The 15,765-nt window shown below is 41.6% G+C and overlaps 1 protein-coding gene across 4 annotated transcripts in view; it reads left to right on the top strand.

The window, feature by feature from the left end:
- LOC144066958 (SH3 and multiple ankyrin repeat domains protein 2-like) overlaps positions 1-15,765 on the top strand; it is a 228,529-nt gene that overhangs the window by 82,265 nt on the left and 130,499 nt on the right. For all 4 annotated transcript variants that reach the window (XM_077590411.1, XM_077590404.1, XM_077590397.1 and 1 more), the window contains one exon: positions 8,648-9,062. In XM_077590411.1, the coding sequence (XP_077446537.1) occupies positions 8,648-9,062 (415 nt within the window). The remainder of the gene's footprint in view (positions 1-8,647; positions 9,063-15,765) is intronic.

The raw sequence follows: 15,765 nt of genomic DNA, 5'->3' as shown, positions 1-15,765 counted from the left end.
TCTCCTGGTCCACAAACACCACGGCAGTAGTGAAGAAGGCCCAGAAACGACTCAATTTCCTGAGGGTACTCAGGAGGAACAACTTGGACACTAAGCTTCTGGTAACCTTCTATAAAGTCACTGTGGAGAGCATCCTGGCATACGGCATCACAGTGTGGTACGCTGGAAGCACATGCAGAGAGTGATCAACACTGCCCAGAGGATCGTCGGCTGCTCTCTGCCCTCACTGGAAGATATCGCCAGCCCTCGTTACCTCAGCAGAGCCGGGAACATTGTTGGAGACCCGGACCACCCTGGTCACGACCTGTTCCAGCTGCTTCCCTCTGGCAGGCGCTACTGGTCTCACAAGGCATGGACAAAGAGGCTTAAGGACAGCTTCTTTCCCACAGTCATCAGGACTCTAAATTGCAGTAGCACGACACACAATCCCCTCTGTGTAACAACTTCGGGGTGAGGAAACATGAAGGACGTTGGGCGGCGATCTGCCTCCTGCTGGCTGACTAGGTAAGTAGGCAGACAGTGGGAGGTAAGTGATCCATTTTATTCTTCGTTGGCATCGGTGAGGCAAACCTTTTCGCAGTCGCCGGGAGTTGGTTGCGCTCGGGAGGTGATGCGATGTATCCATCACGGCAGAATGCCAGCAAGTCTGAAACTATCACTTGGTTGGGCTCTTGCCTGAGAAAAGCGCACTTTGTGGAGAAGCACTTTCAATTTCGTCATACGCAGCTGGGTATGATGACAATTAGGCTTTTGTCTAGTCAATGATGATGACAAGCCTAAGTCTGATTTTATTTATTTATTTATTTTTAACCCAAGAATGTGGTCTCCGATACATGGAACACAAATTTATTTATTTATTCATGTCCCCTCGAACGTCGTTCCCCAGGTTTTGGAAAACAGCATGGGCATTTGAGAGTGAACGGCATAACTAAATATTCAAAATGACCAAGGAGTGTATTAAATGTCGTCTTCCACTCATCCCCTTCTCTTATGCGGACGAGGGGATACGCGTTATGTAGATTGAGCTTGGTAAAAATGGTAGCCTTGGGTGAACACTAGAATCAAGATTTGTCAGAGGATACTACTACTATTATTAACAGTTATCTGGTTCAGAGCTTTACATAATCAATACAGGGTCTCAAGCCATCATCCTTTTTGCCCACAAAAACAACCCTGTACCGGCTGCGGAGGAGGATGTGCGAATACAACTACTAGTGGCCAGGGCCTCAGAGATGTGATTCTCCATTGCTTCCCTCTCTGATTACGAGATATGGAACATGGGCCCCTTAGGAAGCACCGCACCAGGAAAGAGGTCAAAGGAGCTGTCATACGGTCGGTGCGGAGGCAGTGAGATAGCATCATAATTTCTGAATATCCGCCCAATGTCATGGTAGCAGTCCAGAATGGCGGATTGATAGGGCTGCTCTTGATCCTGGAAGGAAAATTCTGGCACTAGGGCGGATCTCAAGTCAGTTAGCAAGACAATATTGGCTCCAGGAACTTAAAAAAACATAAAGGTGTTCCTCTCGCAGTGGTTACCAGACAGCAAGACATCGAGAGCATCGGTCTTCTGGGTCACCTGAAACAACACCTGGCCATTCAAGGTTGCAGTCTTCAAATTTTTCTCATGACCCAGGTTTTCAGAGAGTGATGCACTTGGATCTCGCACATCACAGACTGATACAGTTCAGGTGCATTTATTTTTACACCACCCCTAATATAGACTGTAAATTAGGGATCGGAAGATAATGTAAGTTGATGGAAGCCGTTAAAATTCCACTGGGCCACCTATAATATTTATAAATAATAAATCAAAGCATACCATGTCATCTCATTTTCTGAACCGCTTTATCCTCACTAGGGTTGCGGGGGTGCTGGAGCCTTTCCCAGTTGACTTCGGGCCAGTCGTGACCGGACATTTTGTCGACGGACACTTCGTCGCCGGACGCTTCGTCCCCGGACGGTTCGTCGAACAGACGCTTCGTCGTTGTACACTTCGTCAACGGACAATTCGGCGACGGACAATTCGTCGACTGACACTTCGTCGCCAGACAGTTCGCCTAACCTTAACCACTGTTAAAGAAGACAAAGGAAATTCACATATTCTTTATTAAAGAAAATAAAAAAGCAAAAACTCGCTCGACAACACAAACACATTAACATTTGGGCATGTGCGTACTAAATGTGCCCGGCTCTAAACACACTACGCACAAAACGGTTCCTACGTTGAGCGCTCCATTTTTAAAATAAAAGGCAATAAATAAAATTATTTTATTAAAAATTGTATTAAAAAGAAGACAAAGGAAATTCACATATTCTTTATTAAAGAAAATAAAACAGCAAAAACTCGAACTGTCTGGCGACGAAGTGTCCGGCGACGAATTGTCCGTCGACGAAGCGTCCGGCGACGAAGTGTCCATCGACGAAATGTCCGGGTACCGGGCCAGTGGCGGGGGCACCCTAAACTGGTGGTCAGCCAATTGCAGGGCACAAGGAGACAAACAATCACTCACACTCATACCTAGGGGCAATTTAGAGTGTCCAATCAGCCTCCATGCATGTCTTTGGAATGTGGAAGGAAACCGGAGTACCTGGAGAAAACCCACACACGCTCGGGGAGAACATGCAAACTCCGGACAGGTGGACCGGATTTGAACCCAGGTCCCCCACTGTGAGCCCGACGTGCTAACCACTCATCCGCCAGGTCGCCATGTCCTTTGAAAGCTTATTTAGTGTTGAAAAAGGTGAAATACTCAGTGTGATTTTTTTTCTTTGCCAATTGGAGCCCATCATGGTGTCAGCCCGATATTTTTTCATTCTTTCAAATGTTAATGAATAATCATCATGCAAAAACATTTCCTATTCATGCAGCTGCATAAGTGTAAGGAGGAAGCTAACGTTAGGCAACAGACAAGGCACATGAACATATGCACATAAACACACGACTAAACCACTTCAACTTATGAATTCAAAACATTCATTCATTCATCTTCTATACCGCCCATCCTCGAACGGGTTGCGGTGGTTGCTGTAGCCTAACCCAGCTGTCGTCAGGCGAAAGACAGACTCCACCCTAGACTGGTCGCCAGTCAATCATAGGGCACACAGAGAGACAAACAAACATCCGCACTCCCAATCATACCGGGAATTGAGCCCTCGCTTGCCCGCACTGAAGTCAATCGATTGAACCTCTACACCACGAGGCGACTTAGTTCAAAACAACTTAGCGTTAAATAGAACTCCAAAGGAGTTATAGTCTTTCCATCTCGTTGTTCAGTACAGAGAGGCCATGTCAAGGAGGCATTGCTTTTGATGCTTTCTTCCTCAATATCATAGCGATGGTAGGTGATTTACAGCCATTTGCCTTACAATATCAGTGGGGGATAAGATAACAGGCTTCTTCATTTCATTCGCACCAATAATTTTAAATCACAAAGTTGATATAACCACACTCAAAAAAACCTACTTTGTTGTTTTATTTTAACTGACTTTACACAAATATTACTCGCTTATCATTAGATTTTGATTTTTTAAAATGTTTTTCCCTAATCTGTAAAAGTTTTGTTACAAGAATGCTCTATAACACTTCATAGATGCTTTAAAAAGACAAGTGCAAAATGTAAGTAGTAGGAGTTTAAAACTTAACACAACAAATGCAATAATCAGTGCAAAGAGGACAGCTGGACAACAAAAGTTGATAAAACACCCACAGACTGTAGGATACAAAGCTAAGTAAATATAGCTAATATAAAATATATTACTTAAATTATTTAAGAAATGTTAAATTTGATCTTGTCTTTGTCTTCGCATGTTCCGCTGCATAACACTTTAGATGAGTTAATAGTTCACTCGTTATAATTCTGTCTTAAAGAAGGGAGGTCAGTCAGGTCCCACGACAGCCCAAAGTATGAAAACTGGGACTCGTAGCTAGAGAGGTGCCTTCAACTGAACTTGCCTGCTGCTCTGGTCCTCCAACGTGATCATAGTGACTAATAGTGAAAATAAATTAAACACTTCTTTGGCTAGATTTTTACTTCACTTTCTCTAGTATATGGGATTGAGGAAGTTGTCAAAGACTGTAGATGTCACTTTATGTGCCCTTTTTCCTGTGCGATTGAGTAAACAAATTGTTGGTTGCATCAATTATAACGTTACCCAGCTTCTATTTGCTGTGTACTTTGGTGGCACCTTGTTTTTAATTTGCATTGGCAAAGCACATAAACAGGGTATTTGGATGAGTACATTGAGTTTGATGCATTTTCAAAAAGAGCACCGTGTTAAGATTCAATTCTACTATATTCAGGTTTTATGGTACAAGTGAAACTCAACAGCTATTTTGACACTTTTTATCGAGTACAGGAAATTTTGACAACTGTTAAATAAATATAATTGAAAAATCACCTTAGACAGTAAGGGTGGCCCAATGAAGTGAGTGGTTAGCGTGTCGGCATCACATCTCTTGGGTCCTGGGTTCAAGTCCAGGTCGGTCCACCTGTGTGGAGTTTGCATGTTCGCCTCTGGGCCTGCCTGGGTTTCCTCCGGGTACTCCGGTTTCCTCCCACATTCCAAAAACATGCATGGTTGGATTGGACACTATAAATTGCCCCTAGGTATGAGTGAGAGTGTGCATTGTTTTCTGTCACCTTGTGCCCTGCGATCGGCTGGCCACCGACCCAGGGTGTCCCCTGCCTTTGGCCTAGAAACAGCTGGGATTGGCTCCAACACCCCCGATGACCCTAATCAGGCTAAAAACAGAAAATGAGATGACGTGACCGGACAATTCTGCGGTTTAAAACACTCTCATATTTTAAGAGGCCATTACAAAACACAATGCACCACCAATTATAAAAAAATATACATAACTATATAACTATATATTTAAGTAATTGGCTGCCGTTGAGCGGCCCTGCGGCTGAGTGGTTAGCGTGTTGGCCTCACAGTGGGAGACCTGGGTTCAAATCCAGGTTGGTCCACCTGTGTGGAGTTTGCATGAGTGTGAGCGTGAATGGTTGTTTGTCTCCTTGTGCCCTGCGAGTGGCTGGCCACCAATTCAGTGTGTCCCCCGCCTCTGGCCCGAAGTCAGCTAGGATAGGCTCCAGCACCCCCCGCGAGCGACACTAGTGATGATAAAGCGGTTCAGAAAATGAGATTAGATGAAATGAGGCTGTTGTTGACAGGGAGAGACGACCAATCCTTTCTGAGTCCTTGACACTCCCAGTCCAAATTGATTGGATGTCTATTGCTTTCAATGGTGCTGAAACACATTCATCCTTTGAAAACATGTATTCTACTTTACAACTACATGTGTCATGTCAAAATTATGAATCTGGATATATCATCTCTATTAGTTCTAACACACTTTTAATGTTGAAAAGGAGAAATTAAATCGAAAGTAAAAATACACATTGTTAACGGGGAGTGAATAATATAATTTGTTTTATGCAACCAATTACAGTACTTTTTAATCTTTTCGAAACCTTCATTAAATTATACATACATGTATAACTACCCCTATCAGATAGCATCATTTCTTAGGATTAGCTATGATGTATGACCTCATGGCCAGCCAACAGATGAATTAATGGCATCAAAATGCAACACCCCAACCCAGGTTATACTATTTTGTTTGGCAGAAACTGAAACAGTTAAAGTAAGATATTTTCAACAACAACAATAAAACTTGGGTCACTGAGACTTTGTTTATTTAGGTATGGTATGATATAGATAGATAATATGCTATGAAAAAGTCCATTGAATTTACCAATTTGATCAGAATCAGAATTGTCTTTATTGCTCAATATTATATAAATCAGACTTGGAATTTGCTCCATGTGTAGTCTATAATCCTGGGTTAGTGGTTAGAACGTCTGCCTCATAATTATAAGATGGAGGGTTCACTCCCGGCTCAGGCTTTGCTATGTGGAGCTTGCACGCATCCTCATTTCTGCGTAGGTTTTCTTAGGGTACTTTGGTTTCTTCCAACATCCCAAATGGAATATTGGACACTCCAAATTATCTGAAGGAATGAGGATGTTCATCTTAGATTGTCTGTATGTGCTCTCTTGACTGGTAACCTGCTCATGGTTGATAGACTTCAGCTCCCCGTGACCCTTGTGAGGATAGAGTGGTTCAGGAGATGAATGAAAGAATAATAAAACTAGTTTTAGTTTTTAGATATCTCAGGCACGGTTGTACTCGTATAGATTGAGTGGTGATTCCACATTTGTTTAGCTTATTACTCTCCAGCATCTCTTGCCCCATCACATGTTTGTTGTATAAAGACAGATAAAGGGCTTGGATTCTGGAAATCTGATAATAATTTAGTAGATCCCCTTTTTAGGTTGCCTTAACTAGGAAAGTGAAGATCATGAACGTCACCATAACAGACGGCAAACATTTGCTGGACTAATCAGCTTGTTATCTGGAGCTACTTATGGCTACAGGCATTTTCCTGCACTTCCTGCATTCAACACTGTAGTTGCAAGGAGTGCCAGTGACGGCTCATGATTTCACAGTGTCACGAATGAAAGTGTCCATAGGGAAATCATGACCTCTCTCCATTTCTGTTTGAGTCTGACAGCAAAGCAGAGACACAGTTCTTATTTTGATAATCATGCTAATGACTTGTAGAGATAAAAGAGAATGGGACATGAAGCAAGGAAACTTGCTCCGTTCAATTCAGGTCTCTCTGTATCAATGGGAAGGCAACAGTAATATCATATATGGGTTTTAAATTCTCACTCTTAGCTCATGGGGTACATTGGTGAATTTGTTAGAATGGACTTCACTAAGTCCTTTACCTTTAAAATAAACCAAAAACCCCAAACACAGTTGTGGTCCCATTTTGCTGTTGGCCAAAAGACCAGTCTTTTACCAAAAGTGATGTAAAGTATTTTTTTAGCACTCCGCCCTCATCTATGAACTTTAATTGCTGTGGCAGCCGTCGTTTTATTTTATTTATTTATTTTCCGCCCAAGAAATTGAACCGCTTCTGTTGGAAATATTGTTAATGCATGCTGTGTATGGAACAATGGTTAATGCTTGTTGTGTAGGAAATCACCATAATGCGAACACGAACACTGATACACCGTATTTTCTCGCATATACGCCGTATTTGTCGCTCAAAACAATGATGACTGAATCAAGGGTACGGCTTATATACACAAAAATTAGACTTGACATGCACGAAACTTCAAGGTCACAGATGAAACGCCATTACACAAGACAATGCGGCCGATACGATCATTTATTTCAAAATAGAGAAAAGATAAACAGGTAAAACACTAAACAAAATTTGTTTTGACGTCTATGAATGAAATTCAAGAAAAAAAATGTATCTTGCAAAAAACGTGAAAAAACTCACTTGTGCCTGCCATTGCTCGCTCAGGGCGCCGCCATCTTACCCAGTGATGACAAACTAGACCGCTACTGACACACTTCCTGGTTGTACTGCTCACGTGACTTCCTTTTTGAATTTGTCTGTGCAGGCAACACCCTTTCGGAATGTGCAATCCAGCAGACGATCCTTTCGATTCATACAGAATCTCAGAAATACCACGTGCGATGATTTTCCCTTCAAAGTAATACATTTGTACTCCCTATTAAAGCCATGAATATGGAGGGACAAATTGTGAATCAGGGGAAGTCTTATACAAGGGAAATTGTAAAATTCAACGATTATAAGGCAATTTTAAGGGTACGGCTTATACGCGGAGGCGGCTAATATGCGGAAAAATACGGTCAATTTTTTTTCTGTCCAATAGAAGTGGACCAGTGTTCACCAAACCAATTCAATGAAAACTGCTTTGACCAAGTGACAAATGACATGTTGCCAATGAAAAGTTGTCAGCAATGAAAAAACAAAACGGCAATAACAGTATTGTTGGGTCCGGCGTTGGCAAAAGTGCACTAGTAAAAACCACGGTTTTAATATTTTTAGATGATAAATTATTAGTTTTCCAATGCTTGCTTCAAAATGCAAGGCGTAATGTAAAATATTTACCATTGAGTGGGCGCCCAAAATTCGATGTTAATGGAGTCCAAGATTCTTTCATGTTGGGCGTTTTTTCTCACCTACTTTTAACGTTTTATGGTTATTTCCCCTTCGATTTCAACCTGTATGGTAAAATATCCCCAGAATTAAGTTTTTTGTTAGTTACTTTTTCAGAGTTACTTCCTCCTCTGATCTTTTCATTTTTATTCTGGATTTAGGGTCAGTCAATAGATGAAGAGATCAGATGAATGGGCTAATGCTGTCTACTTTGATTGTTTCTACGGTATTTCAATGAAACAAATAATAATAATGAGACAATAATGAAACAATAATAAAAATATATACCACATATGTTAGGGTTAGTTGGGGTTTTGTTTGGTTTGTTAACTTTTCGCCTTTTATGTCCTTCCGGAATTCCCTTCCTCTCATAACTTTGTAATCAACCCATGTCTTTCTATTTAAACCCCGTGTGTTGGTTACTTATTGTGCTTTGTTTACTCTCTGCCATGTTACCACGCCATGTTTCATGTTCCTCGTTTCCCCATGTCTTTCTGTTCAGGTTTGATTTTGTTATTTAATTCTAAGTCCTCTCTTTCATTTACTATCGATTAGAATACACTAGTGACATCTTTTCCCCCGGTTGCTTCCTTGCAGTACCTTTTCGTGAAAGTCCAGCGTACTCTAAACGACGCCAAGGTCCGTCGTCCGGCAAGGGCAGTGGAAACAGCCAATCCCCTGGATCTTTATCAGCGCCACGTGTCCTGCTGCGCTCCAACAGTGACAACAACCTAACGGTCAGTCAGTACCAGCAGCCCGATTCAACCAGCAGCTTGGGAATCCATCTTCAGCAACTCCCAAAAAGGCCCCCCCAGCAGGGTCACTCACAGTCTGGCTCCTCAGCATTGCATCGCAGCCTGTCACCCCAGCTGATCCAGCAAATGCCCAGCGGGAGGCCCAATGGCAATGTGGTGGTTCGTACCATGGGAAGAGGGTCAAGGAGCAGGTCACCCTCCCTCAGCCGGCTGGGGGAAGATGCCCGACGGGCTGTACCTGTACAACACCAACCCAGGTGAACATCTTCATCATGGCAACCTGATGTTATAACAGAGATTGGGAAACTTTTTGACTGAGAGTGCAATTAAAAATTCATATTTCTAAATGTAATTCCTTGAGAGCCACACATAATTTTGAAGTACGTAAAGATAAATGCATGAATTTTCTTTTAAAGTAGAAAAAGTAGCGAAATTCTTTTTAATAACTTTTTTTACGCTGTTGTTAATCAATGACTTTCAATGAGAGTCTGCATGCAAAAGGGAATCTAGGGAGAGAGAAAAAATTGACTGACTGAAAATTGAATTATTAAAGCAGAGTTCGGGTTTGTGTCAGTTATGTTCCAATGTAAGGCTTCCTCCTAGAGGTCATGTCGTTGCCAAATTGATGTGCCAACGTGAGGCTCCAATTGGTCAATGTAGCTGCGCTCGAGGTAGTGTCCCAAACACAGTGGCGTGCCATTGCGAGGCCTCTATTGCTGTTCTCCAAGCCCGAATGCACATAAATCGAAGTGTGCAAAGTCTACAACTTTGTTTTGATCAAATAAAATAATAAAATATTTTTTTAAATGCAATTATTTTTTATTCATTGGAATATGGCACGTGGCTATGAGCACCAAAACTATTAAAACGACAAATAAATGAATTAATTAAATTAATAAAACTATATATATAGAAAACACCCCGGCCTAGTTCCTTATTTTGTTTTCAGAAAAATGTCTACATAAATGTTTTGTGTGCAGTGTGCCTGTTCCTTTTAAGTCACATCAACATTGCAAATGTGCCGGGGTGTTTTCTTAGTTATGACGCTAAGTGATCGACTCTGAGTTTCTGAAGAAAGGTAATGGTTGCGTTTTCTTGTTGTTGGAAAAAAGCTTTTGTGTGAATATATATATATATATATATATATATATATATATATATATATATATATATATATATATATATATATATATATATATATATATATATATATATATATATATATATAGGGCGGCCCGGTGGCGCGAGTGGTTAGAGCGTCAGCCTCACAGCTCTGAGGACGTGGTTTAAAATCCAGGTTACGTCCACCTGTGTGGAGTTCGCATGTTGCCTGCGTGGGTTTCCTCCGATTACTCCGGTTTCCTCTCATATTCCAAAAACATGCATGGTAGGCTGATTGGACACTAAATTGCCAGTAGGTATGAGTGTGAGTATGCATGGTTGTCCGTCTCCTTGTGCCCTGCGATCGGCTGGCCACCGATCCAGGGTGTCCCCTGACTATGGCCTGGAATAAGCTGGGATAGGCTCCAGCACCCCCTGTGACCCTAATGAGGATAAAGCGTTTCAGAAAAAGAGATTATATGATATATATATATATATATATATATATATATATATATATATATATATATATATATGTATATATATGTATATATATATATATATATATATATATATATATATATATATATATATATATATATATATATATATATACAGTGGTACCTCGACATACGAGCTTAATCCGTTCCGGGACTGAGCTCGTACGACAAGATTCTCGTAACTCGAGGTAAAGTTTCCCATTGAAATGAATGGGAAACAAATTAATTCGTTCCAACTCTCTGAAAAAAACACCCAAAACAGGATATTGGATTGAAAAAAATGTTTTATTTCTTATAATTCGCCATATATTGACAAAGTAATAAATAACGAGTGGTTTAATAGAAATAAAGTGTTTAATCTAACTAAAATTGGGCGGATTTCGCCGAGGGGAGAGGGGCTTCGGTTTTTTTTTTTCTTCCACACAACGCACTCGTAAACAGAACAAACACTCCACCCTCACGTTCGCTATCGATGGGCTGTTTGCTGTCGTACTATTCCCTTCAAAATATTCCGAAAATGATGCACACAAATGTCCTCACAATCGGAGAACGCACGACCACTTGCCAACGAGCAGCAGTCTTATCAGCGATCGCACCGCTGCTCATGGGAGCTTCGGGGGCGCTGGCTAGCGGCTCATTTTAGCTTGTAGCATCTGTGTTCGCATCCCCTCGAACTGCGACTATGATAGAGTTGCTACCGGGGATGCTGTTGCGAGCCAGTGCCCCCGATGTTCTTATGAGCAGCCAACGAGCAGAGTCTTTTATCAGCGATCGCCCCGCTGCTCATGGGAGCTTCAGGGGCGCTGGCTAGCGGCTCCTTTTAGCTTGTAGCATCTGTGTTCGCATCCCCTCGAACAGCGCCTATGATAGAGTTGCTACCGGGGATGCTGTTGCGAGCACGAGTATACTTCATTACCCAGAAAGCCCTCTTTTCCCCGCGCATGGGCGTTGTGCGTTTCCTGGTCTGAATAGCTCATCCGGTGCTCGTAAATATTGTTATACGTACACGAAAGATATGCAAAAAAAAATGCCATGGCCACCTGGCTTGGTCGCATAACGAAATTTTGACCGCATCACGGGCGAATTATTCGATCGAAATTTCCCCCGTAAGACGAGCATTTTGTATGATGAGCGGTCGTATGACGAGGTACCACTGTATATAATGGAGAAGTGAGAAGTGCCTCCATAGCACATTGGAACTTGTTGAAAGAGTACATTATGTACGGTGTGCGTGCATGTACTTATGTACAGTGGCATGTACTTGTGTTATTGTGTGTGTATTGCCACCTGCACCTGATTTGTTTGAATCCATCTATGTGGCATGAGTGAGAGCATGTGATCTGTCAAGGATTAAAGTGTGACGGGTGTTTATCTTGGAGCGATGTAACTGTCCATCCTGATTCAGACACATGCTCACTGCCCTCTTCCTCAGCCTCCTCCTCCTTGGCAGATGGACTCATTTGGAAGCACAACGCACCAACACTACCCACTCTCTGTACAAAGTCATAGAAGAAGAAGAGAGAGATAAACTGAGCATTACAGAGTAGCTGTGAAAGTATAACAGTAATACTAGTGTATAAAGTATGCGAAGTAGGCTTTTGATGATGGCAGAATAAAAGAACAGAATGACAGGTTTACAGTTTGCCTTTACATGGTGAAGAGTAATACAAGAAGAGACATACAGACGGAGGACGATGGTTGTCTTGCGAAACATCACTATCATGCCGTTCGACAGCGTCATCAAAATCTTTGGGGGTGTCGACAGAAAGTGATGTTCTTGTCGACGGAGGGTTGCATTAATCAATTTAGCCCCATTCAAATTCAATCAAGTTTTCTTGACCTCTCCATTTTTCCTCTCATACAATTTACATTTCTTATGGTGGAACTCATTAAATTGACCCGTCTTTAATTGGACAAACACAAGGTGACCTTGGCTTTAAATCTGAGCCCATTAATTTGATCAAATGCCAATTTTCAATCCTTAATATACTGATAAAATACAGAATGATTTTGACTTTTTACATCCTAGACTTTTCTACAGCACAACAGTTCACTCTCATTTACTTATTCACCCATAAACATTTCTGAGTCCAAGTAACTTTAAATGCATGTTTTTGGATCGTGAAAGTAAACTAAACTACTCACATGTGTGGAGAAATATCCATATTCTACAAAAAAAGCAGGAGACACACTTCACTTGCTCAGTATATCTATTTCCTGTAAGATTCACAGACTAGCACTGCAAGGAATGCAGTTGCTGTAATGGACCATAATGGTGAAAAATGTACTAGTCAGTCTACATTCCAAAGTAACAAGCTTTGCGAAATAATTGAATGTAAAAGGTTGCAGATACAGAATATGCAGCTGAAATGTGTTTCCTAAAAAAGCTCCCTCAACCATAAAGGAGTCCAAGGCTTTGCTTCGCTAATTATTGGGAAGCCATTTTAAGGAGGGGGATTATCGATTATGTTATTGCTTATCGTGTACACCTCCCTGTTGTGATTTTTCAGGCATGCCAATAGGCAATAAGCCTATGTGAACACCGAGGTGATGTTGAGGGAACTTGGGCTACGTTCAAACTGCAGTTAAAGTGACCAAATCGAATCCTGTTGCCTGTCTGACTTGAATTATTTTTTTTAATGATTGTCTGAACAGGCGGCCCGGGGGCTGAGTGGTTAGCATGTCGGCTTCACAGTTTTAGGGTCCTGGGTTCAAATCCAGATCGGTACACGTGTGTGGAGTTTTCATGTGCTCCCCGGGCCTGCATGGGTTTTCTCCGGGTACTCTGGTTTTCTCCCACATTGCAAAGACATGCAAGGTAGTCTGGTTGGGCACTCTAAATTGCTCCTAGGTATGAGTGCGAGCGTGACTGGTTGCCTGTCTCCTCGTGCCCTATGATCAGCTGGCCACTGGTTTAGGGTATCCCCGCCTCGTGCCCGGAAGTCAGCTGGGATAGGCTCCAGCACCCCCCGTGACCCTTGTGAGGATAAAGCGGTTCAGAAAATGAATGATTTGATGATTGTGTGAACAGGCCAAGTTGCTGGGAACCAGATCTTTTTAAATCTGATCTTTCCCACTTTTTGAAGTTTGGCTATCAATGGCTAAAGCCTGAGTGAAAAACACATACTCACACAAAGTGCTATAGGTGGAGGTAAAAAGTAAAAAGGATAAACACTACATTTAACTTGCATGCATGTAGTAGCAATAGGGGAGTCAACAGGTTACAAACTATTTTATGAAACTAACAGTATTCTCATGTTTATGACAGCCCGGTAGGCAGTGGTTAGCACATCAGCCTCAGAGTTCTGGGGTTGAGGTTTCGATCCCAGGTAGGTCTTCACTGTATGGAGTTTGCATGTTTTCCCTGGACCTGCGTGTTTTTTCTCCAGGTACTCTAGATTTCTTCCACATCCCAACAACATACTGGTCGTACACTCTAAATTGCCCCTAGGTATGAGTGTGAGCATGAATGGTTGTCCGTTTCCTTGTGCCCCGTGATTGGCTGGCCATCGATTCAGGGTGTTCCCTGCGTGGTGCCCATAGTTGGCTAGGATTGGCACCCCACGCGACCCTTCTCGGGATAAGTAGTTTGGAAAATGAACGAATAAATGCACTTAAATTAAATTCAAATCAATGGTGGACACAACTCAACCCTGGGGTGGTTTTTCCCTTATTGTGGAATATTGAGGCGTCCGTTAGTCTAGATCAGTGTTTCCCTACCTCTGTGCTGCGGCACACTGGTGTGCTATGAGCAATGGTCAAGTGTGCCATGGGAAATTGCAAGAAGTCATACATTGTAATGTTCAGGGGGAAAAAATAATATGGATATAACAAGATTAAAATTGAACTGTTACATGGTTAACCAACGTGAAATTATGGATTATACTATTATAAGATTCAAATTGTGAAACAGTCATTTTGTTGCTTATTTTTCTCCAACAAGAATCGGAAGTTGTTTGGTTTCTAAGGCATCAACTTTTGGCGACGTAAAGTGTGTTTGAGCACAATATTTTTTTTTTGCGTAATATTAGGAGATTTAAGTAATATTTGGCGAAAAGCCATAAAATTATGCGATTCAAAACATTACATTACTTATTTTTGCATCACTCGAACAGGAAGAACCGGAATTTGTTCAGGTTCCGCAGACATCAACTTTTGGTGACATTAGGTCAGTGTGAAACATTTGATTATGGAATAATTTTGGAGGTTTATGTGATTCCTGCTGATAAAACGTTGATTACAATGACTTATTAATATAGGCGTAATAGTTTTAAATGAAAAAAATCCGATGGTGGTGTCCTTTGAGTTTTTTTCAATGCAAAAAGTGTGCCGCAGCACAAAAAAGGTTGTATGTATATATATATATATATATATATATATATATACACATACATATATATATATATATACATACATACATACATACATACACATACATACATACATACATACATACATACATACATACATACATACATACATACATACATACATACATACATACATACATACATACACATACATATATATATAAGCACATATACATACACATACATATATGCAGAGTCACTCTTCCAAGCTTATCCGCACAGTTCCTCAGTAGTCTGGAGCGGAAGACAACAGTAGCAGAGTAGAACTCCTCGACTCCGTTTCCGGCCTGGTAAGCTCCGAATTTCCAGCGGCATTGAGGTGTTGCTCCTTCTGCTGCGTGTTGTAACAACTAGTCCCATGTGTATGACAGCGTAGGCATGGCTGGATGGTTTCAAAAAAGAAGTAGCAGAAAGAAGACAGGCTAACAGAACAAGGAAAGTTGTAAAAACATTAAAGTAAAAAGTATAAAGTACAAACTAAAGTAAAAAGGAATGTATTAAGAAATATTAAAGTGTAATTAAAAAAAAGATAGAAGGGCTGTAAAACACGGAAAACATAAGAGTGGACAGAGCTACTGCCACTGGCTGCCGCGTGAACAGCGCCATCTTGGAAACAAGTGGGTATGAGAGTATGAGAGCTTGGTCCTTGTGCCCTACGACTGGCTGGACACCAATTCACGGTGTCGCTCGCCTGGTGCCCATAATTACCTGAATTAGACTCCATCACCCCCTACAACCCTTGTAAGGATAAGCGGTTTGGAAAATGAATCATTTTCCCTACCGTGTATACTCGCAATGGTTGCAGGGGGTGCTGCAGCTTATCCCAGCGGCGAAAAGGCTTACTGTGTACACCCCTAGACTGGTCGCCAGTTAGACATAGGGCACACAGAGAGACAGACAACCATTCACAATCATACCACCACCAATCGATCTCACACTTGCCCGAACAGAAAGCAAACAAGTGAACCCCGGCACTGTCTGGTGGCTGT

Source organism: Stigmatopora argus, chromosome 2, assembly GCF_051989625.1.
Source record: "Stigmatopora argus isolate UIUO_Sarg chromosome 2, RoL_Sarg_1.0, whole genome shotgun sequence".
Lineage (NCBI taxonomy): Eukaryota > Metazoa > Chordata > Actinopteri > Syngnathiformes > Syngnathidae > Stigmatopora > Stigmatopora argus.
The sequence above is the reverse complement of the archived record's forward strand: the minus strand, read 5'-3'. Positions and strand labels throughout refer to the sequence as shown.